The sequence below is a fragment of the Aspergillus affinis genome, assembly GCF_023601865.1.
Source record: "Aspergillus affinis strain CMG 70 chromosome Unknown NODE_133_length_96891_cov_85_351106, whole genome shotgun sequence".
NCBI lineage: Eukaryota > Fungi > Ascomycota > Eurotiomycetes > Eurotiales > Aspergillaceae > Aspergillus > Aspergillus affinis.
Genome location: NW_026515914.1, coordinates 17,095 through 44,673, shown reverse-complemented (window position 1 = coordinate 44,673; position 27,579 = coordinate 17,095). Strand labels below are relative to the sequence as shown.

The 27,579-nt window shown below is 53.3% G+C and overlaps 7 protein-coding genes across 7 annotated transcripts; 5 read left to right on the top strand and 2 right to left on the bottom strand.

Annotated features, from left to right (window-relative positions):
- Positions 1 to 411: 411 nt before the first annotated feature.
- KD926_001660 (tyrosine protein kinase SWE1) lies at positions 412 to 3,690 on the top strand (the record flags this gene model as incomplete). Its single annotated transcript, XM_053105231.1, has 2 exons — positions 412 to 2,892; positions 2,962 to 3,690. 2 exons carry the CDS (start codon positions 412 to 414, stop codon positions 3,688 to 3,690), a joined length of 3,210 nt encoding a protein of 1,069 aa, XP_052951567.1.
- Positions 3,691 to 4,933: 1,243 nt separating this feature from the next.
- Positions 4,934 to 8,305, top strand: KD926_001659 (putative mRNA splicing factor RNA helicase (Cdc28); the record flags this gene model as incomplete). Its single annotated transcript, XM_053105230.1, has 1 exon — positions 4,934 to 8,305. One exon carries the CDS (start codon positions 4,934 to 4,936, stop codon positions 8,303 to 8,305), a length of 3,372 nt encoding a protein of 1,123 aa, XP_052951566.1.
- A 360-nt stretch (positions 8,306 to 8,665) lies between these two features.
- KD926_001658 (cytochrome b5-like heme/steroid binding domain-containing protein) lies at positions 8,666 to 9,089 on the top strand (the record flags this gene model as incomplete). Its single annotated transcript, XM_053105229.1, has 2 exons — positions 8,666 to 8,842; positions 9,012 to 9,089. The coding sequence occupies 2 exons, from the start codon at positions 8,666 to 8,668 to the stop codon at positions 9,087 to 9,089; spliced, it is 255 nt and encodes an 84-aa protein (XP_052951565.1).
- A 703-nt stretch (positions 9,090 to 9,792) lies between these two features.
- KD926_001657 (putative nuclear migration protein) lies at positions 9,793 to 13,788 on the bottom strand (the record flags this gene model as incomplete). The annotated part of the gene is made up of 2 exons (XM_053105228.1): positions 9,793 to 10,661; positions 10,725 to 13,788. 2 exons carry the CDS (start codon positions 13,786 to 13,788, stop codon positions 9,793 to 9,795), a joined length of 3,933 nt encoding a protein of 1,310 aa, XP_052951564.1.
- Positions 13,789 to 19,331: 5,543 nt separating this feature from the next.
- On the top strand, positions 19,332 to 20,120 carry KD926_001656 (haloacid dehalogenase, type II; the record flags this gene model as incomplete). Its single annotated transcript, XM_053105227.1, has 1 exon — positions 19,332 to 20,120. One exon carries the CDS (start codon positions 19,332 to 19,334, stop codon positions 20,118 to 20,120), a length of 789 nt encoding a protein of 262 aa, XP_052951563.1.
- A 169-nt stretch (positions 20,121 to 20,289) lies between these two features.
- On the bottom strand, positions 20,290 to 21,305 carry KD926_001655 (uncharacterized protein; the record flags this gene model as incomplete). The annotated part of the gene is made up of 2 exons (XM_053105226.1): positions 20,290 to 21,163; positions 21,232 to 21,305. The coding sequence occupies 2 exons, from the start codon at positions 21,303 to 21,305 to the stop codon at positions 20,290 to 20,292; spliced, it is 948 nt and encodes a 315-aa protein (XP_052951562.1).
- A 215-nt stretch (positions 21,306 to 21,520) lies between these two features.
- On the top strand, positions 21,521 to 24,343 carry KD926_001654 (uncharacterized protein; the record flags this gene model as incomplete). The annotated part of the gene is made up of 6 exons (XM_053105225.1): positions 21,521 to 21,709; positions 21,772 to 21,862; positions 21,911 to 22,603; positions 23,583 to 23,680; positions 23,726 to 24,178; positions 24,239 to 24,343. 6 exons carry the CDS (start codon positions 21,521 to 21,523, stop codon positions 24,341 to 24,343), a joined length of 1,629 nt encoding a protein of 542 aa, XP_052951561.1.
- Between the last annotated feature and the right edge of the window lie 3,236 nt (positions 24,344 to 27,579).

The window sequence follows — 27,579 nt, the reverse complement described above, 5'->3', positions numbered from 1 at the left end:
GACGAGGACCGACCTCCCGGGAATCTCTACTCTCCCCCCTCCCCACCTCCTCTTACGCAGTCGCGCTGCGCGTACAGAGGGAATCAACGAAGTGGGTTGAGAGCTCGGCCAGCCTTCGAATAATCTGATGGGATGTGCATCATTCGCTTGTTTTGTATAGCCTGCTTGTTTTGTCTTGATACTGCCGTCGTGGCGCCTTACGTTCGCAGCATTCCGCAGCGGAATCGACTACCTTGCTACGACTTGCTTACGGGCTAAGACACGACAACAATCGCACCGCCACAACGGTCCCTGTTCGCCGTCTGTTCTGTTGTTGTCGACCTTCGTCGCGAGCGGAACTTGCACCTCGATTCGCTCGTCGACCTACCTAGATCGACCAGATTGCTCTTGATTGTAAACTAACAAGGCATCATGGTCGCGACCTTTTCACCTCACCGTGATGCGGGTGGTACCCTCCATCTACCATCCCACACGGGAATCCATCATGTTGATGCTAGTTCGGCCATTCGCCAGTTACGACGATCACTCTCGCGATCTCCTTCCAAGAGTTCCAACTTTTCATTTCTCACCTCCCGGAATCAATCTCCCTCCAAAACAACGCCCTACATCTCATCTCCTTTGTCGCCCTCCCGACGGTCCTCGCAAAACAACTTCGTCCTATTTCCCAGCTCCTCCCATCAATCCCCGTTTGCCGTGCCATACCCTCCCAGCGCCAAAATCACGCGGCCTGTGATGCGCCGTGTGCGGACCTCCCCGAGGAGTCCTGCCAAACGCGCCTTGAATATCTCCGCGGACCAGGGAAACACGAAACCTGCACAGTCGGTTCCAACGACGCCCGACGTGGAAAACTTCCCTTCAGCCCGGGGAGTGAGCGTTCAATCAGAGGATGATGAAACAAGCCCGAATGGTTGCTCGACTACCCCCGCCGGATTCCCGGAAACCTCCACTCTTTCGCCGCGTCCGCCATTGTCTCGTGTCGAGAAGCGACGGAGCGGGACCTTTGGCTCATATGCAACCGTCAGCCCCCTTAAGCGCAGTGACGGAATAATGAACCTTGATCGGGCCTCTCGTGGCAGTCCGTCGGCCAAGCGACGGAGCGTTCACACTGCCAACCTCTCTAACGAGTTCAGCATCTTCGACAGCGAGGACGCGCCTGCCACTGTTGATGAATCCGCAGGCGAATCGCTGACGGATGACGAGACACCCTCATTTCCTACTGCCACCCCATTTAGTCCCTTTGCCACTATCCCGAAACGCTCATCTTCTCTGCGACGCTCAACTCTCCAGCAACGCCAAAGCGATCGCTCTATTTTCTCTCGACCAAAAGCCATGGGCGAGTCCGAAGTCTCCGACGGCGGCTCTCCCTTGAGTCCTCGTCCGCGCCCGTCTCTGGATAACAACCTCTTTCAACCGAGTCGCGATAGCTTGTTCTCTCCCCGGCCTGCTCCAGCCAGCCCGTTATTCTCGTCAACAAACAATGCTCACGGACAAACGCGTCCGACTGCCCACCCGCTCTCACGGACAATTACACAATCATCATCAAGCTCGAGCTTGGTCGATGACTCACCTACCCATGAACCCGTCCACAAGGCCGATCGTCCGAGAGGGGTGTTCAACTTCTCCAAATCGCTCCCGGCGGGTGCCACCCGGCCAGGAGCCGTTCGTCCACTCACTCGGGAAGACTCGACGTCTTCCACCGATTCATTCGCTACCCCAGAGAACTATAAGCTTGTGAAGCCTCTACCGGCTGCCTTTATGTCCACGGGGTTAATTTCGAAAAAGAACCGCAATGCTGAAGACCCCCCAAACATGGGTTTCAGCAAAAACATGCCTGATACGCCGTGCAAACGGCCCATCAATCTTTTCCCCACCGGGCAGAAAGCGCAACCGGAGCTGTCCTTGGGAAGGTCAACGCTCGTTCGCCCATCGGACGCAACATCCCATTCCCCATCTAACCCTATGAGCACACGACCTAAGCTAGGACCGTTCGCACGGGGCATGGGTATCTTTGGAAACTCATTCAGTCGACCGGAGGCTTCGCGACGCGGTAGCTTTGTCAGTGTTGACGGTGATGAAGGGATGCAGTCGCAGTCTCCATCAGCCAGACATGATAGCCAACCCCTCAGCGAATACGATCTCCCACCTACACCCACCAAGCAAACCTTCTTCCCGTCACGCACTTACCCCCCGGCCACTTCGCAAATAGCTTCCCTCGAGAGACTTTCGGAGGCTATGGGGACGAATTCCAGCCCTCTGCATGATAGATTCCAACGTGGATCCCCACGCACACCCCAGGATCATATCTTTCCACCCGATCCGAGCGGCTTATCCATTTCGGCGCCCAACGAACAACATTCGGTCCAGACGGACTTTAATTCCTCGGAATTGCCGGCCACCCCGACTGGTCCGCGTGATTCATTGCTGCAGTCCGGCAAGAGGACTAGTTTGACCTTGAGCGGATACCATGCCCCGGACGTCGACCCGAGCTTGACTTCGCGCTTCGAAAAAGTGGAACTCAGCGGTACAGGGGAATTTTCCCAGGTTTACCGTGTGGCCGAGCCTCACGACCAAGGCGTCTCGTCGCTCTTCTCAAGCCAGCCGAAGTCTCCTAAGCCCGTGCTGGAGCAGGTGTGGGCGGTCAAGAAATCCAAACAGCCATATTCGGGGTTGAAGGACCGCGAGCGCCGCATTCGAGAAGTCGATGTGCTCAAATCCCTGACGAATTCTGATCACATCATTTCCTTCACGGATAGCTGGGAAGACAACGGTCATCTGTATATCCAAACTGAATTCTGCGAAGAGGGCAGCTTGGATGTATTCCTTGCCCAGGTTGGACTGAAGGCGAGATTGGATGATTTCAGGATCTGGAAGATTCTGCTCGAGCTATCTATAGTATGACCTGCCCCTTTCGTTTTGAATCTGTCGACTCTTACCTGGCAGCTATGCTAACCTGATGAATAGGGACTGAAATACATCCACGATATGGGATTTATCCATCTCGACCTCAAACCGGCCAACATCCTAATCACCTTCGAAGGAGTTTTGAAGATCGCCGATTTCGGTATGGCCACGCGATGGCCTGCCGACCACGGAATCGACGGCGAAGGCGACCGCGAATACATTGGCCCGGAGATCTTGATGGGCCGCTACGACAAGCCCGCGGACGTCTTCTCCTTGGGTCTGATCATGTTTGAGATCGCCGGGAACGTTGAACTCCCTGACAATGGCCTCTCGTGGCAGAAGCTTCGGAATGGTGACACGAGCGACGTTCCCAGTCTAACGTGGAGCTCGGAGACTGGCGTTTTCCGAGATCCGTCCGGCAACCCTGTGTCCGAAGAGCCGTCGTTTGAGGAACTGTGCGCCTCGGACTTCGGGGACGATACATTCGGCGACGACAGTTTCATCAGCAGATCCAGCGAGCGAAAAGCCGTACCCCTTGCTCGGTCCGGCGAACTGGTCGACCCTCCGAGCTTCATGGTTGATGCCAGCCATGAGCAAGCCCTGGACAGGATTGTGCGATGGATGATTTCTCCGCAGCCACTCGATCGGCCCACCGCAGATCAACTTTTGGAGACCTACGGCGTTCAATTTGTGGGACGTCGACGCCGTGCTGGAGCCACAGTGTACGAGGGCAACTGGGGCCCGGCCGACGAAATGCTCGCTGAGGACGCCGAGATGATCGACGTCTGATACCCTGGGCTTATCTGATACCATACTGATTGATGCATTTGGTTGGAGTTGGTGCTTTCCTTACAATAACAACATTTAATGATGGCGTTGAGACGACAATCTGGGATTTGAATAATTTACATGCCTCTGCTCAACCACGCAGCGGGCAACATGGATGCTTCTAATGTGCAATGGGGAACACCCACGTCATGTACCGCGGCAATAACGCGTTTTTGTTTCTGTTTCCTCCTTCAGCTCGGTTTATCACGCCTTCCGACCACTCTCTTGCACTGCCTGATGGCCGATGGTGCCCTTTTGGAGCCTGATGCACTTGAGTCTCACGTTCCTTACCCGAACCGGGATGAATTTTCCTTTGTTCTAACAACGATTGAGCGTTTGATGCTGCTTTTTTTTGCATGCGACTGTCCCCATGCCTTTGTATGATTTTGAAGGTTTTTCTTGCACTTGTCTGATGTAACAGCTTGTTTTTGTGTGTTTCTCCCAGTCTCTCTTTCTCTGGCCCTCGGCCTGCGAAGAGCCACTTTTTTCCTTTCTGTTATTTCTCGTGCACTTTGGGCGGCTTTAATGATGACTTTTAACCCTTTTCTACATTTGTATCTCCATCTGCTTGGCGGCTGAGAATTTCCCTTCTACCACTGTTATTAATCTTTTTCTCCTTGTTTTGTCCCTCTGTTTGATAGGTCTGATGGGACGGCATAGCTGATATGTGATCAAGCTGGCTTGAGAGCAGGTAATGCTTGTGATTTATACTCTTGAATGCAACCATTTCTGGGCGCAGAAACTGCGATAGATCAACCAGATCTGAATTTGGATGCCAATTGAATCTTCTGTAGGAACCGTATCATTATTGCAGTAGATGTTCTCGTACGTTGGACTTGGTGTACTTGACGATTATCAGGGCTGATGAATCATCATCGTTAGATCGCCGATTTCTTGGCGCCGCGGAGCTTCTTCGCAACGTTTGTGGCCGACCAGTGGGAAAGTCCGATCTCCTTCAACTCGCCATCTTCTCCCTATCCTCTGGCCACCATTCTAGATCTTTCTTGTTTAATCGCTTCCGATCCTTATATTTCTGGATAAATACTCATATTTTACGACTATGAGCTGCGTGTTTTGAGCGAAGTTCTCACGTGAAGAGCATTGCCTCGGAGAGACTACTTCTCTCGACTCTTAACCTCTTCTGCAGACCGGTAGAACAGAGGACCACCGACCTCGCGAATTGCTACAGTTACCGAGACCGATCATGGATAACCGCACCTTTGTATCGGATTCCCTGCTCCGCCTAACCAACGCGTCGGACCCTACCGTTGTTGATTTTGTCCTCGCCACCGCCGGCTCTGCGAAATCGGCGACGTCACTACAAGACAAACTCGTTCCCTTCTTGGAAGGCAGCTCCAATGACCTCGGTGCCTTCTGCAGCGAGCTCTACGGACGGGTCAACAAGAGCAGCGCCGGTGGCGGCAGTAGCAGCAGCAAGAATGGCGCCAGCGCCGGGCCCGCGAGCAGTGCGCGGGGAGGGGAAAAGAAGAGATACCGACTCCTAGAAATGGAAGACGAGGTACCAGAGTCCGCGGGCTCTCTGGGACCGCCGAACATCGAGACCGAACGCCAGCGACGGAGGCGCAGGGATAACAACATGGAACGGAGCCGGGGCAAGGACCGAGACAAGGAGGAGAGCCGGAAGCGCGAGCGGAGTCGCGAGGAAGGGGGTCGGGATCGGCCGCGGTCGAAGAAGCTGCGACGACGCGATGCGGACGATTTTGACGACCGCTGGGGCGACGAGGAGATTCCCGAGGAGGAGCTCTACGAGGAAGAGGAAGAACGGGGGGCCAGCGAGTTTACGGAATCGCCGGCGAAGCGCACGCGGTTGGAGGATGGGTCTGCGCGGTCGCGGTCGCCCTCGGCGGATCTGGACCCCGAAGCGAAGCGGGAGCTGGAGCGGAAGCGCGATCTGGAGGAACGAGACGAGTTCGCTAAGCGGTTGGCGAACAAGGACGATGGTAAGTCGAAGAAAATCGTCGAGGATCGGACCCGTGTGGGCGAGGCTGCTCGTAGACGGGCTCTGGCCGACGATTCGTCTGCTCGGGCGGCTGTCATGCCCGACCTCCGACTGCGCTCTCGTCAGGAGTACCTCAAGAAGCGTGAGACCGAGCGACTGGCTCTCCTGCGGAGGCAGGTCGCGGAAGAGGCCGCGGAGCTTCGCGAGAATCCGGACCTGACGCGCAAAGAGAAGGAAGAGTTTGCTCGAAACCGAGAGGTTCTTCGAATCGCAGAGGAACGACTCCGGATTGACGACCACCGCGATGGCTACATGATGCCGGAGGACTATATCACGGAGAAGGGGAAGATCGATCGGAAGAAGAAAGAAGACGCCCTTTACAAACGCTATGTTGACCGCGACGAATATGGACAGGAGCGATTCGTCACAGAACATGAAGAATGGGAGTTGGAGCAAACGGCCAAAGCCAAGGCCCAGATCAACCGGGCTGAATTTGTGGATGAGGGGGACTACGAGTACGTCTTCGACGACTCGCAAAAGATCAACTTCATTATGGACGCCAAAATGGAAGGCACACGGAAGCCTATGACCCAGGAGCAACGGGCGTTCCAAGAGCAGCTTGACGCCGCCGAGAAGAAGGCCGCATCAATGGAGGATACGCGGAAAAGCCTGCCGATCTACCAATTCCGGGACCAGATCATCCAGGCCGTTGAAGACCACCAGGTCCTCATTATCGTTGGTGAAACTGGATCTGGTAAGACCACCCAGATTCCCCAATACCTCCACGAGGCCGGCTACACCAAGAACGGTATGAAAGTTGGATGTACCCAGCCCCGACGAGTTGCAGCCATGAGTGTTGCTTCCCGAGTGGCAGACGAAATGGGAGTGAAGATCGGCAACGAGGTTGGATATGCCATTCGATTCGAAGATAACACGAGTGATAAGACAGTACTCAAGTACATGACAGACGGCATGTTGTTGCGTGAACTCTTGACGGAGCCCGATCTCAGCCAATACTCCGCACTGATGATCGACGAGGCGCACGAGCGGACGGTCCCTACAGATATTGCCTGTGGTCTTTTGAAGGATATCGCCAAGGCCCGGCCGGACCTGAAGTTGCTGATCTCCTCCGCGACTATGGACGCGCAAAAATTCCAACAGTACTTTGATAACGCGCCCATCTTCAACATTCCCGGCCGTCGATACCCGGTCGATATCCATTACACCTCGCAGCCCGAGGCCAACTATCTGGCTGCCGCGATCACCACGGTTTTCCAGATCCATATCACGCAGGGCCAGGGAGATATCCTCGTGTTCTTGACCGGACAGGAAGAAATCGAGGCGGCCGAACAAAGCTTACAGGAGACGGCACGGAAACTAGGAAGCAAAATACCTGAGATGATCATTTGTCCGATCTATGCCAATCTACCGTCTGAACTCCAGACGAAAATCTTCGAGCCCACGCCGCCGAAGGCTCGCAAGGTGGTTCTAGCTACTAATATTGCCGAAACTAGTTTGACGATCGATGGGATTGTCTACGTGATTGACCCAGGATTTGTCAAGGAGAACGTTTTCAACCCACGGACCGGAATGGAGAGTCTGGTGGTGACGCCGTGTTCGCGGGCATCTGCCAACCAACGGGCCGGACGAGCCGGTCGAGTAGGGCCAGGTAAATGCTTCCGCCTGTACACCAAGTGGGCCTATCACAACGAGTTGGAGGAGAGTACGACGCCGGAGATCCAGCGGACGAACCTGAACAGTGTGATTCTCATGCTGAAGTCGCTGGGGATCGACCAGCTCCTCGAATTCGACTTCATGGACCCTCCACCAGCCGAGACGATCATTCGCGCATTGGAACAGCTGTACGCGCTGGGCGCGCTGAATGACCGGGGTGAATTGACCAAAATCGGCCGACAGATGGCCGAGTTCCCGACGGACCCTATGCTTGCCAAAGCCATCCTGGCAGCGGACAAGTATGGCTGCGTGGAGGAGGTGCTTTCCATCGTGTCGATGCTGGGCGAAGGAAGCGCGCTCTTCTTCCGGCCGAAAGACAAGAAGATCCACGCGGACAGCGCCCGCAATCGATTCACCATTAAGGACGGCGGCGACCATCTGACGCTACTCAACGTTTGGAACCAGTGGGTGGACTCGGACTTCAGCTTCATCTGGGCCAAGGATAACTTCCTGCAGCAGCGCAGTTTGACGCGGGCGCGCGACGTGCGCGACCAATTGGCGAAGCTTTGCGACCGAGTCGAGGTGAACGTCAGCTCGTGCGGGTCGACCAACCTGATTCCAATCCAGAAGGCCATCACGGCAGGATTCTTCCCGAATGCGGCGCGACTCCAACGCGGAGGGGACAGCTACCGGACGGTGAAGAACGGGCAGTCGGTGTACCTGCACCCGTCCAGCACACTATTCGAGGTGAACCCGCGGTGGGTGATCTACTTCGAGTTGGTCTTGACGAGCAAGGAGTACATGCGAAGCAACATGCCGCTTCAAGCAGAATGGCTGGTGGAAGTGGCGCCGCATTATTACAAGAAGAAGGATCTGGAGTCGTTAGGACTGGAGAAGAAGATGAAGGGTACGGGGGCAGCGGGGGAGAAGAGTCGCGATTAAGCAAGGTCCTGTACAGGAGGAACTGGTTCATCATTAGAGAAATGTATTCGGTTAGCATTTTGAAACACCATCATTCTCCACCGTAGGTAGATGAAGCAATAGGGATCCATAGCATAATCCGGTACAAAGACCACCCGAGTACCTCTGGAACTCCAATCGGAAGGACGGTATTGCAATCGACCGCGGCTCCGACGGGCGGGCATTTTAACCTCGGTTCATCCCTCTCCACTTTGGCCTGTCGACCCCGGATCAACTTATTCCTCCTCCTCTTTCTCTTTCCCCATATTAACCACCGCCACCACCTTGAAACCGCCATTTTGTCAGAGAAACAAAGAACTCGACTCGAACACACAAACCAAAATGTCCCAATCCTTCACCCCCGCCGACGTGGCCGCCCACAACAACGCCGACAAGGGCCTTTACATCATCATCGACAGCAACGTCTACGACGTGACCGCCTTCGTCGACGAGCATCCCGGCGGCGCGAAGATCCTGAAGCGCGTCGCTGGTAAGGACGCTTCGAAGCAGTTTTGGAAGGTTTGTCCCTCCCTCCCCCTCTCCTCTTTCCCTCTACTCCCCGCGTGCCTGCCCACCGGCCTGCCCACCGGCCTACCCAGTTACCTATCTACCCCTCGAAACTTCCATTCTCTCTCCCCCCGGGTCGAAGTGAATCGAATTGAGTTGCTAACTGTGTTTCTATCTGCAGTACCACAATGAAGGCGTCCTCAAGAAATATACACCCAAGTTGAAGATCGGTGAGGTGAAGGATGCGGCGAAGTTGTGATCGGCCTTCTTCCTGACCTCTCACCTTCTTTCCTTTTTCCCATGACCTCTTGACTTGCTTCGTGGTTATCGCTGTAGCTTGATTCCGGATGGTAGGCTATGAATTTTGCGAATACGACCGAAGAAGCGCAAAAATGGGGGTTGATCTCCGCCTGGATTCGTGTTCGCTTTCTCTAGATGATCGGAGGGGGAACCTATTCGACTGTTTGATTATAGATGTTTGATGTTGATGTTTTATTTACTGGATATCACATGATACCTATACCTATGCGAGCGATCTTGACATACATTCTATACTTTAGAAAGTAAATATATCATACTCTATTTTTACTTTTACAAGTCAATGAAGGATCTCCAAGAATGTGACGGTGTCTTATTGTTATGTGAAATTTCTTTGAAACCGAAAGTTGAAGATCAAAACCGGAATGGTGGTATAAAAGAAAGACCAAGGTGATATCTTCCGCAAGAAACAAATGGTATCATATCGATGAACTGGACTATCAAGCAAAAAAGGCAAGATAGATGATAAAGCAGACTCCTTTCCCACATGCAAAGAACAACATGGTTAAATACAGAGAGGGTCAAATATACAGACAGTATGTCGCTAAGCGATGACGACGGAATGACTTTTTTTCAATCAGAAGGGGAGAGAAAAGGAAGAGCCGGAGAGGGGGAAGGAGGAAAGCGGAGGCTAGAGTAGAGGGCTAGAATCCCCGAAAAGGATCGTCATGGCGAAAATGCTCGGAATCGTCATAAGGAGAATAGTCGGGTTCACGAAATCCTGGGTTTTGCGGCGCACCCCACGGGCTCGAAACCTTCCGGCCATGTCGAGCGCGCGTGGGACGGAATCGACTGGCGTCTGCCTGGTCAATGAAGGCCTCCATGCGCACCGTCCCAATCGCATCGAAGAAATTACCCGTACCCGTACCCGTTCGGACACTGGTTTCCGAGGTTCGGCGGCTGAAGCTGCTACAACCGCTGTTGATCGTAGTCGCCGCGCCGTACGATTGCGGCCCGTGCGTGTCGGAGGATCCTCGCGTGCTGGGGTTCGAGGGCATCGTCCCCTGGCTGGAAAAGCTGCGAATCGCTGAGATCGCTGGCATCCGAGGGGTCGTGTTGCTTCGCTTGCGCGCGTGGTTGGAGAATCGAGGTACCGTGGGTGGATCGGCTGCGTCCATCGAGTTGGTCGATTCTCGGCCCGCAGGAAGTTCGGGGACGGGCTCCGGCTGATTCAACGATCGCTTACTCTTAGGGCCGGGTCGAGGTCGGCCTTTGGCGATGCGGATCGAGTCGCGGATCGGGTTTCGGCGCAACGAGGCTGGCTGGGCAGGCGGCGTGAACTCTTCCTGTGGAGCAAGGGGCAGGGAAGAGAGGTCGTGGAGACCCATGGCGGAGTGGCTCAAGAACGACAGTGCAGAAAGCCAAACATAATGGCGTTCGATGCTCGAGGCTGTAAACTTGAGCGCCCGCTGGGGCGTCAAGATGAGGATGGAACGATTGAATTGGCTGTGTGGGTTGGCGCCTTTCGGTAGGGGGTTGTCATCCTTGACGTCGAGCACGGATTGAATCAACACTGTTCGTTGTGTTAGCAATCTTATTTCTCAGAAACCTCTCTCAAGATATCTGCGATACGTACACTTCCTGCCACTCTTGCCCAGAAGGGCAGGCCCACTCGTCGGCTGCTTGCTGCTCCACATGACGGCTCGCTCGTAGGGAGCCAGCCAGACCCATCGTTTGTGTCGGACTCCACTGTTGGTAATGTTGGCCGACACCTCCTCGGCATTCCGGCCTTCCCAGTTGTCTTTGGATTCACCCACGCCGCCAAACGAACGTCGCCGACGGATGTACTTGAACATCCATTCTCCAACCATAGTCTGTGCGATCGCATCGACGACGCTCGTCGGCTGAACCGACGTGGCCGTTGAATCTTGTCGCTCATGGAGCAGTCCGCGGGATGGGGTCGCACGATGATGAGTCGATCGCCGTTGGCTGGATCGTCGATCCCGAAGCATGGTAATTTCATCGAACGGAAGAGGCGGGTAAGCCTGGTGAGGACTTTCCTGCCCAAAGGAAGAGCCCGACATGGGGGACGAAAGACTTCCCGGTCGGTCATGTTCGGTGTGCGACATTGCAGCGGCCGACCGGACCCGTCGCAGAGTGGGACGTCGTACAATGGACGGGCGCGACCGATCAGAGAAATTCCGGGGAGGGTTGGAAGGAGTCGGACTCTGATGCCCCTCACTCCCGTTGACTGGGAATTTCCTGGAACTGAGACGGACTGGCACCGGGAACGGAGGAGCAATGCTCGAGGCTCCGCTGGCACTTCCGCTGTCGATGCTCGGCTCGCTGGGACTCCGAGATCGTATCTTTTGATGAGCTGCTGCTCCGCTAGAGATCATCGCAGCTCGCCGGATATCCTGCTGGCGTGTTGTCGAAGGCGTCACCATTCCGGATCGTGGGCCGGATTGCGAGGACGGCATGAAATCCACGTCCTTTGCGGTGTCCCGACGAGCATCCAGGTCGATTAGATGTTCATCGACCTCGCGCACACTTTCGTCCACGCTCGGGCGGTCTTGCGTCGAAACCAGCTTGCCCCGTTTCAATTTGTACGCAGCAAACGGCCGGTTGAGAAAGGCATCGTCGGTGAAGATATCCTTGGACTCTTCGGATGGCTCCTCCTCATCGCTCTGCGGCTCAAACCCGGCGAAGAGACTACTCGATCGGAAAGGCCGCCTGATATCCGTCTTCGATTCCTCGGACAGAGGCCCATTGTCGTTATTCCCAGGATAGGCCTGGCTATGGCTCGAGAACTTGGTTTCCGAGACGGCCTTCGCTGGCTTCTCGTCAACAGAGGACCTCGGTTTTCGTTCACCATTAGTAGGCCTTGGAGGCGGTGCTCGATACGGTTGAACTGGAACATCCTGAGTGTTCATGTTAAGCGGCAGGTCTGGGATAGCGGACGGGAGTAAGCTGGCTGGCAACTTGACGGCTCGTTGATCAATCCGAATCTCTTCGGTCTGGATGCCAACCGTTTGGGTTTCCACGGCGGGACGGAGATCAACTTGGCAAGACGCGCTCTTGGTCTGAGGCGGGAGAACAACGCTGCCACGGGGCGACGGGGGATCCGAGCAAGGCGGATGAATTGCGATCATTGGGACCGCGAGCTCGGGTGACGCAAAGTCGGTTTGCTGCAGACTGACTCGTTTTGATTCGATCTTGGCAGGTGCAGGTTCCTCCGTTTGCACCGAGGTGGAGACCATCGCTGCTGGCTCGGGAAGCGACGGCGAAGGTGGCATTTCGCTAATCAGAGGCGTCCATGGGGGGGTGGGAAGATCTGCGACCGTCTGACAAGACGTCGAGACCATGTTAGCCGAAACCGTCGACGTGCTGGTGTCCTTGGACGAGTAGTGCCTAGCAGGAGCCTGGCTATCGCCATGGGTCTCTTCAGAGTATCGGCTTGATGGCAGCCTTTCGCTCTCCGTTGATGGTTTGGGAGAGGGCGGAGGAGAGTACTGAATGCCCGAGTCCCGGTATACGTACGACACCGGAGCTTTCCAGGGGCTGTTCGGTTCCGACGCGCCGTCGCCTTTGGTGGGGTGATCATCGGTGCTGCCGTGGAGAGAAAGACCCAGGATCTTTCTCGCTTTGGCTCCCATGCCAATCGTATGAGAGATGTGGGATTGAACTGACACCGGACGCTCTTCCGGAAGCGCCTCAGGGGAAGCAGGCACCAGGTCCTCATCAGGAAGCCCGAACTCCTCATCTTCGTCGAACGCGAGTTCCTGGGCAAGGCTCAGACCGTCGTGTTTGTTGATACCCGGCACGTTGGCAATGCTGGCTACCGAGTATCGAATGTTATGATAGTCCTCCTCGTCGGAGCTCACGCTGGTGACGCTAGTCCGGCGTCGTCCTTGGCTGCTGCCCGAGCGAATGCTTGCCGAGTCACTGTCTTTGCCGGTGAGCCCTTCCTTGGTCGTCGCCGCTTCATCGGTCTCTGGGCCGGAATGGGACGAGCCGGCCGTCTGAGCGGCCGCCACTTCATTCAAGACGACCTTGAGACGGCCTTCCACCACATGAACCTTCCGCTCCATATTTCGGCGTTCGTTCTCCCACGATTGCTTATCGCGCTCCCACAGGTTCACTGTCCTCTCCACTTCATCCTCCCGACTTCTTGCTCGTTTTTGGGTCTGCTCTAGTTTTTTACGAACATCCGCGATGTTTTCTTGCGCCTCATCGCGCTCTCGGGCAAGTTCGGTGAGAGCCGAGGAACTGCCGCCTTCCAACAACTGTAACTGATGCCGGAGCGAGCGGGTTTCCTTAGTGCTCTGCGACAGCCGAGTAGCGAGGTCTTCATTCTCGTTTCGAGAATCGTCCAGACTTCGCTCGAGCACATCGATGGCTTTTGTTTTGCTTTCCACATCCCGTCGGAGAGACAGAATCTCCGACACTAAGGATGCATGCAGTGTCGGAGTGAAGCGACGTGGATCGAATGGTGACAGCGCATCCTCGTCGGCGCCGTCATCATAATCACTGCGCCCGTCGGGCGAGAAGTTCTGGGTGGGGAGAGAAGGAGGCAATGTCAACGGACCGGGAGAGGAATCCCTCCTTACATGAATCGAGGGAATCCTTTGAGGTGTGGCGGACGACATAGGAAAGGCCTGTGCGGGGGGGTTCCGAGGCATGGTATCCGTAGCCATCATGATTTATATAATAGGTTTGACATCGAAGACCAGAAGACCGGCTCCAGTTCAAACAAGTAGCGAAATCGATTTCCCTCCTTAGACGCTCGTTTCCATTGGCCAGTTAGAACCCGTGCATTGGAATGTACGCCGAGTGGTACTTCTAAATGGCCGAGCCCAATGGAGTCCTTGAAGCCAGCCGGTCTCAAGTGGAAGAAAAGAAAACGCAGACCAGCAGCGGTGGCAATCTGTTTAAACAGCCTGCTTCTGTAACTAGTCAGCGCGATGCGGACAGGATCAGGAACGAAAGAGGCAAGAATGACAGTTAAAAGCAAGGTCACGGACGGACAAATCCGTTTCGCTGGTCACGTACGCATATAAAGCAAGTGGCTTCGCGCTTGCGCCGCGTTTTGAAGTGGTCTCCTGCAAGGCGTTCCGATGCCGAATCAGGATACGATTGTAGTATGGCAACGACCCTTTTCTAGCCACCCGACGAAGGGGGAGTGTAATTTGTGAAAGAAACAAGAGGGAGGAAAGGAAAAAAGAAAAAGAAAAAGAAAAAGGAAAGGAAAAGGAAAAGGAAAAGGAAAAGGAAAAGGAAGAGGATGGGAGCTAGCACGAGGAAAATAAAAGTAAATCGAGTGCTGGAAGCGGGGGGACGGGCGAGAGAAACGAAGATCAAGCTCCAAGACCGCAAGATTAAAGCTGCGGAGACTGCGAAGGAGTTGATTGACGTTGTCTCACAGCCAATGCTTTCACACTCGAATCCTAGGACGAGTGTCAGAGTCTAGACAAAGATCTGAGAAGGAGGGGGAATCACGACCAGTCAAGAGTAACTATCTATCTCAGAGCTGGTCCGGCGACATCAAAGGACGTCCGAGCATCGGGATAGACACGGCATGGAGGCAAGCCATGGCTACTATACTAGGTAATTAGCTCGTCCAGGGGTGTTCGTTAGGGGGGTGGGAAAGAGAGAAAGAGTCGAGTCAATTCCCCATTCCTGCTTCCGATTAGTGTGAGGAGAAAGCAAAAGAACGGCTCCACCGGAGCTGCCAGTGGCTCCATCATCCAAAAGGGCCAAAATGAATAAAAATAAAAAGGCGAATCAAGTGAGGGAGAGAAAGAGGCAAGTGGGCGACGATCAGTTGAATAAAACAGCGCGATCGGTAGAGGCAGAGAGAGACGCGGGAGATGATGATTGCTACGGTGGGAACGCCAGGAACGCGTCCAGCGACAAGAATAGTCGAGGAATTAGCGGGTCAATAGTCTCGATCCAACGGAGGGAAACCCCGAAAATAATCGAATTTAAAAAAAAAAAAAAAAAAAAAAGGGGAGGACAGAAAAGAAAATAAAGAAAACGACCACATCTGAAACAAGTTGGTCAATTCGAATAAAAAAAAAAGGAGATGGGCAGGAAAAGGAGAGTTTGGACGGTTTAATTCTGGGGATCGACCAGTACCGGCGTGCCTCCATCGTCCATCATTAATCAATTGTCAATCCCTCCGTTCAGTTCGTGCTAATCCGCAATGATCTCGACGAGATGGTCGTCATTCATTTCATTTCACCCTACAGAGTAGATTAGGTATGGAATTACTCTGGAGAATCGGTTTTAATTTCGCCTTCTCCATCCTGCGAATCTCCCGCTCCAGCATCATACGATTCGCAAAGTCGAGACCGATCCAAGTCCATCGTCCGTCCTCGACACTGTTTTGTTTGTTTGTGTTCTTGATTGATTTTTTGGTGCCTGTTGATCGTCAAGCACAATTTCCAAAGAGCCCATGGTCCGTGTTTCAGGATTCCAGCTGCCCTATATTTATCTTTCGTAGCTTCGGTCCGTGAAAATAAATCGCGCCGTGAAGTATGCATGTCTGTCTGTAATCCCATCAACGTAGAATAGTGCCAAAAATCCATTTCGGGGGCAAAGGAGTGTCTGCCGAATTCCCATATGGGCAAATCCTCCGGCACGACATGCATCCCACTTCAATAATGGCCATTTTACTCCGCAGCCTGGGAAATAATGGACTTAATAAGAGGGGATATTGTCTATTATTCATTATTCATATCCACCTCCCTGACGCGCCTCCAGGGAGAGAACAAAGAAACCGGACGAAAAGGGAGCAGCCGAGCCAGGGAACCTTGGATCGCAGCTCTCCACCGGCCTCAACTTTGGGCGCGGCATCTCCATCTCGGAAATTAGCGACGGATTTGCTTTCATTCTGATTCAACCCTTGCAAGTTGCAACGTTGCTGGCTGCCTTCTTCCCTGCTCGTTTTTGGGTCCGAGTCTGCACTCCCGCGCCGGGAAACCTTGGGTGAACCTTGGGAATCGCGACTTTGGGATTCCACAGGGAGCTGGGCATGACAGGCTCTGCATGACGTCCGTTGATACGGAGTAGATATTAAATAATAAATTATCATATTGAATCCGGAGTATCCCCGGGCGGAGATCGGGGAATACGATGTGCATCCAACTACTCCGTTCAATGTACCCCGTAGGTACATCCATTTAGAACGGAGCATGGAGTATGACTTTCGAGCGATGATGTCCATTGGATCGCACGTCGTCACATTCACACGCCCTAATGCTGGTTCCGAACGTGAGAGAAGCTCCGCACTAGCGTCGGTCGCCAGTATCCTCAAGCCAAGGCCCAAAATTCAATGGGACTAGTTGCAAGGTGGGCAACGGGGCCTCGTTAGACGACCCACTTGGTCGACAGGATTTCGCGCCTTCGGTTCAGGGGCACTCGACGGACTCCTCGACGGACTCGACAGAGGCGGACGGTGACAGGTCACGGTGCATCCGGAGGAGAGGCATCTGAATCAATGCGAATCTGTCGATTGGCTGTCGAGAGTCGAAGAGTCGAGACTTAGTCGGGCAAGGACCATCTAATTACCTGTCACTCTTTGTCTATCCTTCGTGTCGCGGGGCCGCCGAGTCCAATTTCCACCGGCGTTGGATCGTGGAATCTCATCTGCGAGTAACTGCACTACGCGCTACGCAGTACGACGCAGGAGCTACACGAAAGGAGTCGGAGGATTCCTCACTCGCGGACCTTGGCCGATCACATCCTAGATATCAATGTAACGAAAGAGAAGTCCGATGGACATGCACCGTTGAGGAGATCATCCAGGCTGCAGCTGTCAGCCTTTCTATCCTAGTAGTACTACAGTAGTGTAGTACTACTTAACAGGACTAACAGTGTGCATACATACTCCATACGTAGCACAACGGCCGCACGGCGCACGGCTATGCGGGCGACTTTCAACTTGAAGCACCGGCCGAAAGTGATAATGTGACGGGTCCAAGGATCGCCGGATCACGGTCGATTTCTTGGTCTGCGATCGCAGGACGGAATGTTCAATAATAACTCATTCTCCCCTGCGAATCCGGCAATGGAGACGATCAATCTCGCCGGCTGTGATCGCCGATCAGTTATAAGGGTTTACTTCGGACCTACTAAGCCTTGGTGCCCAACTCCGTAAACATCGAACATTCCCGTATCCTGTCTCTTGTCTCCTGAGTCCTGATCCCTGATCCCTAGTGTTCTGGTGACAGTGGATTCACTACTGCCTATCTTCAGTAAGACATGTCCGGGATACGAACGGCTGACATCCCTTAACCAAATGGGCCAGGCAGGTCCTCAGCAGTAGTAATCTTACCGTAAGTATGTTTATATCATGTAAGCTCTGGATAATAGTCTATCTTTAGGACAGTTTCCCTCTGCATTACTGTCTCCCTCCGTCGTACACCACCTTGTGGCTATCCTTTAGATGCTGACATCAACGCCGCCGTCCAGTTCGTCGAAACAGGGTCGCAATTCGAATAGAAATTGGTCCCGCCAGTTTCTTCCTGTCAGGCATAGCCGTATAGATCAATTCAATCGATTCGCGACAAAAGCCCGACGCTATCCTCAATTAATTGTACTTCGATGGGGAAAACATCCGGCTTGGAAAACTCGGTGGTCTTCGTCCTCTCGCCTCTCTATACAACAACCGCTGGCCTATATCTACAGGAAACACATAGCTATCCACAATATCTTCCAAGCAGCTTGCGCAGCCTGCGGGTCACACGCGCCACCTTGGAACCCTGCGATATAGGGAGATGCGAATGACCCAGTCCCATCTTGAAAGAGCCAGAATCATACAGCCCACCTGATCGATCGCCAGATGATCATTTGCCGTCCTTGAGCCCAAGGCCTTCTCTTGGAAACAGATGGGAATGCGTCTGGTGCTCAAGGCATGCTAGTGACCGGAGCAGCACGCCTCATGGAGAGTTCTTGCTAGGATGCGCTTGTGGGATATACACAATACCATCACATGGTTGCATAGAAGCTCGGGGTCCATGTTGCTTGGGTTGTTCCTGGCAGATGCTGGCGATGGCAATTGCACCATTGCATTCGAACGTTGGCAGCGCGTACCCAACCTCAGCCATAGAACTGAACAGAGGGTATGTTCAAATGCGGATGACAACCTCCTGGGGCGATCAGAACGTCCTTCACTTCTCAGACCCTAGGTAGTCGTGTTACGGCCGAAAGAGCCCCTATCATCTTACCAATTCAGCTCCTCTTCGACGTACCCCTTTACGGAGTATTTGCCAGTGTTAATGCAACATCATTTCCGATCCCTGTCGTAGACTTCCACTAACTATAGAGAGCAAGTACACCAATGACTCCAATGATTAAGGGCGAGAGTCTCCATATCTTATCCCTAACTAACGCGACTTCCAAGCCTCGGGAGGTTTTTCATGCTCTGTTTCCATAGTCACTTATTATTGCGATGATGCAACCAATCATTCCCATGTGTCAGCGTTACGATTCCCGATCTACGTGCTATATAGATCCGCGGGTCAAGTCAGGTCCACTCGAGTCTAGAAACGTTCGAGAGATTAACCTCCTGAGTTTTAATATGGCCGAATGTCTCACCATCATTATCTACGTGTACAGCACTTGTTCCCCGAATTGATTTACCGGAGAAAGGAGACGCCGGGATTCGGTAGTAATTCAATTTGGCCCGGGTGGTCCATGCTTTGGATTAGATTGCCTTCATTTGGGGGAGTTATGGAGTCGTGCAAATTGGGGCCCGTTAGTTTAATATATTCGCAGCCGCATTGGGTCGAAGTTAGGCAGCTAGTATTCAATGATGTTTGTGTCCTTCGTGATCGCGATTCAACAGAGCAATTTGAGGGCATTCGGCGACCTTTGAATGCTCTACTCTACCAATCTGCTGTGACATGCTTCGGCTTCTCTCTCAGGCTGAACGTTCAGCCTGACTCAGCCCGATTCCATCGGCACCCGAACTCACCCGCCAGGAGAATGGGAGACTCGTCCGCTTAAAACAAAGGACAAGACCAGGAATGTGAGAGATTTCAATTCTGTAACTTGTTTGCATGCCTCATCTGACGCCGTGTAACCCGGCTCCTTTCCCTCGCATTCGTATTGCCTCAATATCGATTAAACACGTCCACCCTCGCTGCCATTTGTGGCAATTGACAGCCTGCATACAACCCTTGCTCAGGGATAACGCCACGCGACTCTATATTTATACTAAAGAGGAATAACCACAAACATGCCGATCCATCCGCCTCCCCGGGTTCTGTTCTTCGACGTGTTTGGCACCGTCGTCGAGTGGCGTCCCGGAGTCACGTCGGCACTACAAGAGGCCGCCAAAGAAGTTCTCAACGATCCCCTGCGACACCTCTCGCCGGACGTGCGCGCTCGCGTTTCCTCCATGACCTCACAGGACTGGCTAGGGATTGCAGAAGACTGGCGCCGATCCTACGGGCAATTCACGCGAAGCTTCGACCCCTCGCAGGCTTTCGTATCGGTCGACCAGCACCACTACGAAGCGCTGCACAAGCTCCTGCACGATCGACAGATCGAGGCCCTCTTTACGGACGACGAGAAATGGGAGCTCGCGCTGGCCTGGCACCGTCTGGATCCGTGGTCGGACAGCACGCGCGGCCTCGCGTTGCTGAACCGGCGATTCCGCACCTGCACGCTCTCCAACGGTAACGTTGCGCTGCTCGACGATCTGAAACAGCACGGCGGCTTGCCTTTCACCGACGTTGCCAGCGCCGAGAACTTCGGGGCGTACAAGCCCTCGCCCCTGGTGTATCGTGGGGCGGCGCACCGCTTCGGTCTCGACCCCGCGGAATGTGCGATGGTGGCGGCCCATCTGGGGGATCTGAAAGGGGCCAAGGCCTGCGGCTTCCAGACGATCTACTGTGAGCGTCCGCAGGAGGAGGTCTTAGACCCCGATCAGGCGCGGAGAGAGGGATATGTGGATCTGTGGATTGACATCCAGTCTGAGGGACTGGTTGAGGCTGCGAGGCAACTGGGTATTCCTACCGATTGATGAGTTGACGATACGGATATGGGGTTATGATTCTACGAAGCATAAGTGAGCCTTCACTATCTTTGTATACTACATACAATTTACGCTACCATGCTTAGCCTTAGAGCAGAGATATATTTAAATTTAAACAATTGCGCCCAAAAGCACTATCCTCTCCACGTCCCCTTCTTCAAACCCAACCCTCCTTCGCCATCACCTCCCTCGTCCAATTCTCCAATCTCTCCGCCAGCACCGTATCCTTCGCCATCCCACTCTGCCAGCCGGCCTCCGCGATCCTCTGAAAATACGTCCCGCTCTGCTCCCTCTTCATCGCCGGACTCGCCACGCAGAACAGACTCGTCCACGACCCCGTATCAGCATTCACTCTACCCCCAAGTGCTCCGTAGATCTCAAACAGCTTCCTCAAAAGCACCGGAAACTCCGCCCGCTCCCCCAGCCGACTCTCCACCAACCCTGGATGCACGATGGCCAACCAAACCTCCCCTTCCCCGGCGCTTGCACTGTCCGAACCCGGCCCGTATTGCCGATGCAGCGTCTTCGCATGCAAGATATTCGCCAACTTCGACTGCCCGTAGCGCGTCATCCCACTGGCGTCTCTCAACGCGGGGTCCTCAAAGTTCACCCCGCCGGTCGGTGCCCCGTAGTGACCCGACGAGGAGAGGTTGACAACACGCACACTCCCAGGCAGCAGGGCTCGCGCGCTGCGGCGCAGGAGCGGCAGGAGGCGGTCCGTGAAGACCCAGTGGGCGAGATAGTTGGTCTGCCATTGGGCTTCGTGGCCGTCGGGGGTCATTTCGAACGGGGTGGCCATGATGCCGGCGTTGTTGACGAGGCCATGTAGGGCGGGCTCCGTGGATAGGAAGCGCTCTGCGGCGGAGACGACGGAGGCCAGCGAGAGGTGGTCCATCTCGAGGAAGGTGATGCGTGCGTTGGGGTAGAGGGACTGGATGCGCTGGATGGCGGCAGTGGCGTTGCTGGGGGAGCGGGCGCACATGTAGACGTGGGCTTTGTGCTGGGCGAGACGAGCGACGGTGGTGTAGCCTCTGATTGATCTCTGGGTTAGATGGATGGAAGTAGTTTAGAATGTAGGTATGAGTGGTTTGGTACGTACATACCGGAGCTGCCGCCCGTGACGATGTAGGTCTTGCCGGAGAGGTCGGGGAGAGAATCGGGATGGAATGTCATGTTGAATGGAAAGGATACTTAAGATATATTTGGCCTGGTGATGCTAACAGAAACAGTATCCAGGATGGATTCAGTCGTGGAAATGGTCTCTTAAATATCTTGTCCGTTGACTCTTCCCATAGTAAGAAAATCACCGAATCGGGTTAAGTGTCCCTGTGAGCAGCCTGCATGACACCAGTACCAAGACAGTTAGATTGAAATCCTGCAACCCGTGGATGGTGATGAATCTGATAGCAGCTGTAGAAGCCCTTGCGCTTTGCAACCTGACTTCCTTCACTTCCCAGACTAAGGAATTAGTTTCATGCAAACCCGTCACGTCTAGCTTGATGTTGCCGGACGCGCCAATGTCGATATCCCCAGCTGCATGTTCGATCCCTATCATGCAGATGCCCCAGCTAACTGAGGTGAGCTCATGGTATACGCCCCCAGATCATCAAGGATGGAGGTTTACACTAACCTGACGCAGGCAGCTGACTTGGACGATGACTGGACAGGTCTTGCTGATGCCGCGGCTCGTCGAAGAAAGCAGACTCGACTGAATACCCGAGCCTGGCGACGTAAGTGTGCCAGCCTAGCGAGTGTATCGAAGCTAACTCGCGCTCTAGGAAGACGCAAGGCCCTTGAGGGACAAGGACTTCAGACACCTATCTCTAAGCCTCCGTCAGGCGTCAGCGCCAGTAAAGCCGAATCCCAAATCCCGTGCTGGGACGAAGACCACCAAATGGTCTCTACCTTCCCTGCATCCGTAGCGGATACTTTCCACCGGACTCGAGATGCCTTACTATCCTCCGAAGCTACGGCCCTACAACCAAGCCCATTCACCTCCCGGCGGTGCAGCCGACCTCGTGTCCTCTTCCCTCTATCCTCCGACCACCTGATCACACTGCTCCAGTTCAATGTCTTCCGCGGCTGCCTCACTAACCGCCAACTCCTCTCCGTCATTCTGGACGCCGTCCCAGGAGCCTGTCCGTCAACGTCGCCGCGCACCCTACCCGGCCCCTCACCTCCCGGCAGCGTGCCCCCGGCCCTCGCACCCACCTTGGTGCAGCAGACGATCCCTCATGAAGACTGGATGGATCTGATCCCGCATCCTCAATGGCGCGATAACATCATTCTGGCGGCCGGGCAGTACGACGAGGATGAGCTGTGGACTGACACGATCGGCGGGCTTTTCGAGGGTTTTCCGGACTCGGAGTGCGAGCATCGAGGCGTGGTTGCGTGGTCGCCACCGTGGCATGCCAGTGGGTGGGAGATCTCGGAGGGATTCTGGCGGAAGTGGGGATGGAGCCTGAGGGGATGTAGGGAAGTATTGGATGCGACGAACAAGTGGAGGAGAGAGAGGGGAGAGGAGCCATTAGTTATTGAGATATAAAATTGGGGGATGAAATGTAGGCTACTTTGAGATATAGCTAGGCCGCCTATTTGTGAGCATGTTATCTGTAGACGATTTCTATGCCAGGTGTAGGCTGCCGAAGTGGTCAAAAACGATTAAAAAATGATTGAATTGATTGAATTGCTTGAATTGCTTGATCAACTAACTAGGGGTCATTTATAATTGATTTCACGTGATCTTTATGGCCGATATCAAGGAATCTTCCGCTTCATTCTCATGGAATCCTCCGCTTAGTACGATATCTTCGGAACTTGCCTTTAGCGAAGGTTTTGCGGATTGTTTGAAGCATTTAGATCTTCCACACTATCTTACTACTCGGTATATATTTCCTTGGGTATATGTACAGAGAAGTACAAGGTTAGTATAAAAGATATATTGCGGCCTACTCTACCCCGCTCAACGTGCTTGCATTTCTTCCATGGCCGAGATAAAACCCAACACACTAGTAGGCTTTTCACGTAATCCAACACGAGACTGCTTCGTATCCTTTTTAATAATCCTTCATTCCGATGACGCAGCGGCGAAAATATTTTGCACCATTGCAGATGGATTTGTAAGCCATCATTGAACCATCATACAGAATATTTAGCCAGCCATCTGCAACATATATGTAACAAAATATATCTGTAATCGAACATATCTTCAAAGTGTAAAATCAATCATTTATCGGTTCGAACACGGCAATCTACCACTCAAAGTGAGTATACCATCCAGAATGACCGAGACAGTAAGTAGATACCTATACACCCCCCAATCTCATCCCAACTGAACAGTTCCCTAGGAACCCAAGATCTATCGTCACGCCGATGCCGACGGGCACTTTCGATGACAGGACTCCGTCTTCCGCTCATTCGTATCGCCCGACCCGACGGCCGCGTTCCCAGCCCAACCAGGCCGCTACGTGCTCTACTATAAAGCCGACCCGGCGTACCAGGGCCGGTACACAATCCCCGTGCTGTGGGATCGCACGCGGAAGACGATCGTGAGCAACGAGAGCAGCGAGATCATCCGCATGTTCTACTCCTAGTTCGACGCGCTGCTGCCGGCGGAACGGCGCGAGGTGAACCAGCCAGGCGGGGGCCTGTATCCGGCTCATCTGCGGGGAGAGATCGATGCGATGAACGAGTGGGTGTATGAGCGAATCAACAACGGAGTGTATAAGACGGGGTTTTCCACGACGCAGGAGGCCTACGATGCCAACGTCTATCCGCTGTTTGAGGCACTGGATCGCGTCGAAGAACATCTTGCGCAGTCGGGCCACGGGCCGTACCTTTTTGGGGAGAATATCACCGAGGCGGATGTGCGGCTGTATACGACCATCTGCCGGTTCGATGTCGCGTACTACTTGATCTTTCGGTGCAATTTAAAGATGATCCTCCATGATTACCCGCGGATTGATGGCTGGTATCGACAGTTGTACTTTGACGAGTCCGAGAGGACTCGCGGAGGAGCGTTCAAGAAGACGACGTTCTTCTATATTGTGGGTTTGAACCGCAGGGACTTTTGGAATCTCGATTGCATGCTAACAGGTGTTTGATAGTATAAATATAACTATCTCAAGACACTGGGGAAGAAAGTGGGCGGCTCGCAGACCGTCGTCCCTGCTAGCCCTATCCCAGATATCCTACCATTGGAGAAACTATAGTCATGTTCAGATAGTTAGCACAAGCTTGATGTGACAGACTGTCCTGTCACCTAGGAAATCGCCCTGCCATCAATCATCCAGAACATACCGAGCTGCCCACGCGTATCATCAATCACCTAATTCCGATGACCCGCTTCACCCCCTGGAAGCACAACGTATCCCGTCAAGAACACGCTATTTAGACCCCTGTCTTATTATCACAGCCACCGGGATTTGAACGACCCCTCCACTGCCCTGTTCGGGTTCCTTACGGAGTATCCGTAGTTCATAGTTGATCGAGATAAGGACCCCCTCCTCCCCCCTCTTTCTATTCTGGACATTTCAACGGTTTGGCGCCTGTCCCAAACACCTTTAGGCATTTATCCCGTCGATCGCGTTGCTGCCCGGAAAACGTTAACATCCACCGCAAAAGTCAACAAGGAGGGCCTAGACTCCAAATTTATATTAAAAACGGCACATCGCCGTTGATGACCAATGGACACTCTTTCTGAGGTCTTCGTTGCTAAGCCTATTTCACTCCGGAAATGCGTAACAACGTACGGGGTACGTATTATTCCACCCTGAAAGGACCGACTTGGCTTTGTAAATCAATAATGGAACAGGATACGTGGTTCAGATCGAAGCTGGTCCCAGTTTCGCCCATGATTACACAATCACCATAGCTACCTATCTAACTACCTGGTTACCTAGTACCTACCTAGGCACGATAGTTTAGACGTATCACCTGCCCAGCCCAGGCTGCGTTGGCGAAAGAACACAAAAATCCCGCACGCGGACTCAAACCTAATCAAGCCACCGGTGATCGCACACCGGATCTGGCCCGAGTACCTGACGGGCTCTGGCGCTTGCACGTCACGACAAGAGAGCGCGGACAGGGCAGGGCATGGCAGGGCAGGCACGAAGGGGTGACGAGTTACTGGAAACGGTAAGCCAAGACGCCTACAACTGACCATTACCTTCTACGGGGGAATGATGAGCATCCTTATCCATCATTTAGCCAATCAGTTCCTGCGACAGGTGTCATGATGATCGTGGTGGCTGATGGGCGATGATTTCAGGGGATATTGGATGGCCAGCATGCTAACTGCCTAGGGACTAGGTAGTAGGTACCACTGATGACTACTGCTAAGTCATGGTATCTGATGGGGCTGTTATACGTCGTAGAAGACTAGAAGACGATGATACCCAATTTTCATAATTCTAGAAAGAGCGCGGTACTCCGTCGAATCTACCGAGCCTGGGACTAGGTTGCAACGTTGATACCGATCTATATTATTCTCTCGAGCCATCAGTGATCCATGTAAATAAAGATTATTTATCAATGACCCCATAATCAAAATGAAATAAATCGAGATGCTTAGACAGGCTAACAAAACATCAAAGACAAAACAAAGGAAAGAAAAGAGAAGAGAAGAAAAGAAAAGAAAAGAAAAGAGCTCGACCCTCCGCGGAGGCGAATTGGCTGCCCAAGCCGGATGGGTGGGGGGGGGGGAGGAGTAACGCCCAAATAAAAGTTTCTTTTCGAGTACCAGATTGGCCAGAAGTCCAGGACGAGGTTGCCACAATCCGATCCAGGTCTCAGATTAACCAAGATTACCTGCGGATGAATGCATGAATGCAAGTGTGGATGCAGGTAAGGAAAGGCATGATGCATGCATGTATGTATGTACTGTAAGGACCGACGCACAGCCGAGGTGATTTAAAAAACCAATTTATACCTACTCAGGACTAACTGACGGATATAAATAGGAATTACGGCGAGAAATTATCGACCGGGGTGGCTAAGGGTGTTGCATGCGCCATGCGGCATTATTCTCCTGCTTCCTGCTTCTGCGAAGAACCTAGCAGGTTTAGGGTAGAATTACCCGTTGACCACGGACACTTGTGCAGCGTTGCTCGAGTCAGTTTGATTATGATGGAACGGGGACGGACTACCTCGGATCCATGTTGCGTCCCGTTCACGACGGAAGATCCTCGAATGACCGTGGCTCTGAGAAATTGATCGATTCTGGCTGGATCCATGGAATCATATTAGGGGCCGTATGGAGGGTACTACTACTACTGACACCTGTAGGTCATCCATCAAACGTTCGCGGGCCGTCATCGTTGAGGTAGTTGGCCCCGGAGGACCTACCTCAGACCAGACGTGAGATTCAAGCGCAGCAGAAGTAAGAGTGAGACACTTGCGACAGCGACAGCGTAGTGACCGTCCTCCCACGTGGAAACCGATGGGGCTCGGGATATGAAGGTGGATGATTTCTTGATTGCCTAATCTACTGGTCCTTGACTATTAACTACACCGTAGCGAGTTAGTGCCATAGTGGCCCTGCACGCCCTGTCTATCTTCTAGTCTTCTAGAAGACATCACTCCTCCTGCCCCTAACAATTCCGCCCGGTCCTCTGTGCTGGTCCGGTATCTAGTTATAGGCTAAATTGCCGACCACTTGACTTTTATCCATTCAAGAAATCGCCAAGGATCACCATACGCATGCCCTCTCTAAACCGGCAGACGGGCGGTCACAAGTTCAAAAGGCTGTCGAATCCCTCGACGAATCCCTGTTGGCTCGTGGAACGTAGCAGTATCCGCCATGGACCGGCCCGGCATCTATCGACGGAATTCAATCCGGTAGGGGAGGGCAAGCCTGCCTTCTGCCTACTGCTTATTATTGACAGGGATCCGTTCAATAGGCGAGGTTAGTCGTCCATACGGAGTATGCTGGAGGACACCAGGAGGTTTTTTCCATTCTTTTTTTTTTCTCTCTCATTTTATTTTTTGGCCTTCCATCGCCCCCCCCTTCTCTTTTCTCTCTCTGACCCTTGCTGCCTCAGTGCCTCGACCCTGTAACAAGTTAGAGAGCACCTTTTAAGGCCCTGAAGTGGCACTGCCATCGTTTTCCATTATTATTAACTACTCCGTAGTCCGTACAGACCATAAGGGGAGTAGGAAGGAGTCCGGATACCACGACTAATAGGGGGGAGGGGCAGTTACCAATCCGCAAACCCCCCACTATTAACTTAGCATGGATTGTTTAGTCTCTCTTGTGCTAGTCCGTTTCTTTGCTAAGCCCTGACGGGGCGGCATATAATTTTATTTCGCTTTTTTTTTTCTCTCATATATTTTATTCAAAAAAAAGGTTAGTCAACAGAGAATGGTTAGGACACATAGCGACGGTTTAAGAGGAGAGAGCCTGTCTGGGATATTTCACGACGACCAAGAACCGAAAGGGGAAGGAGAT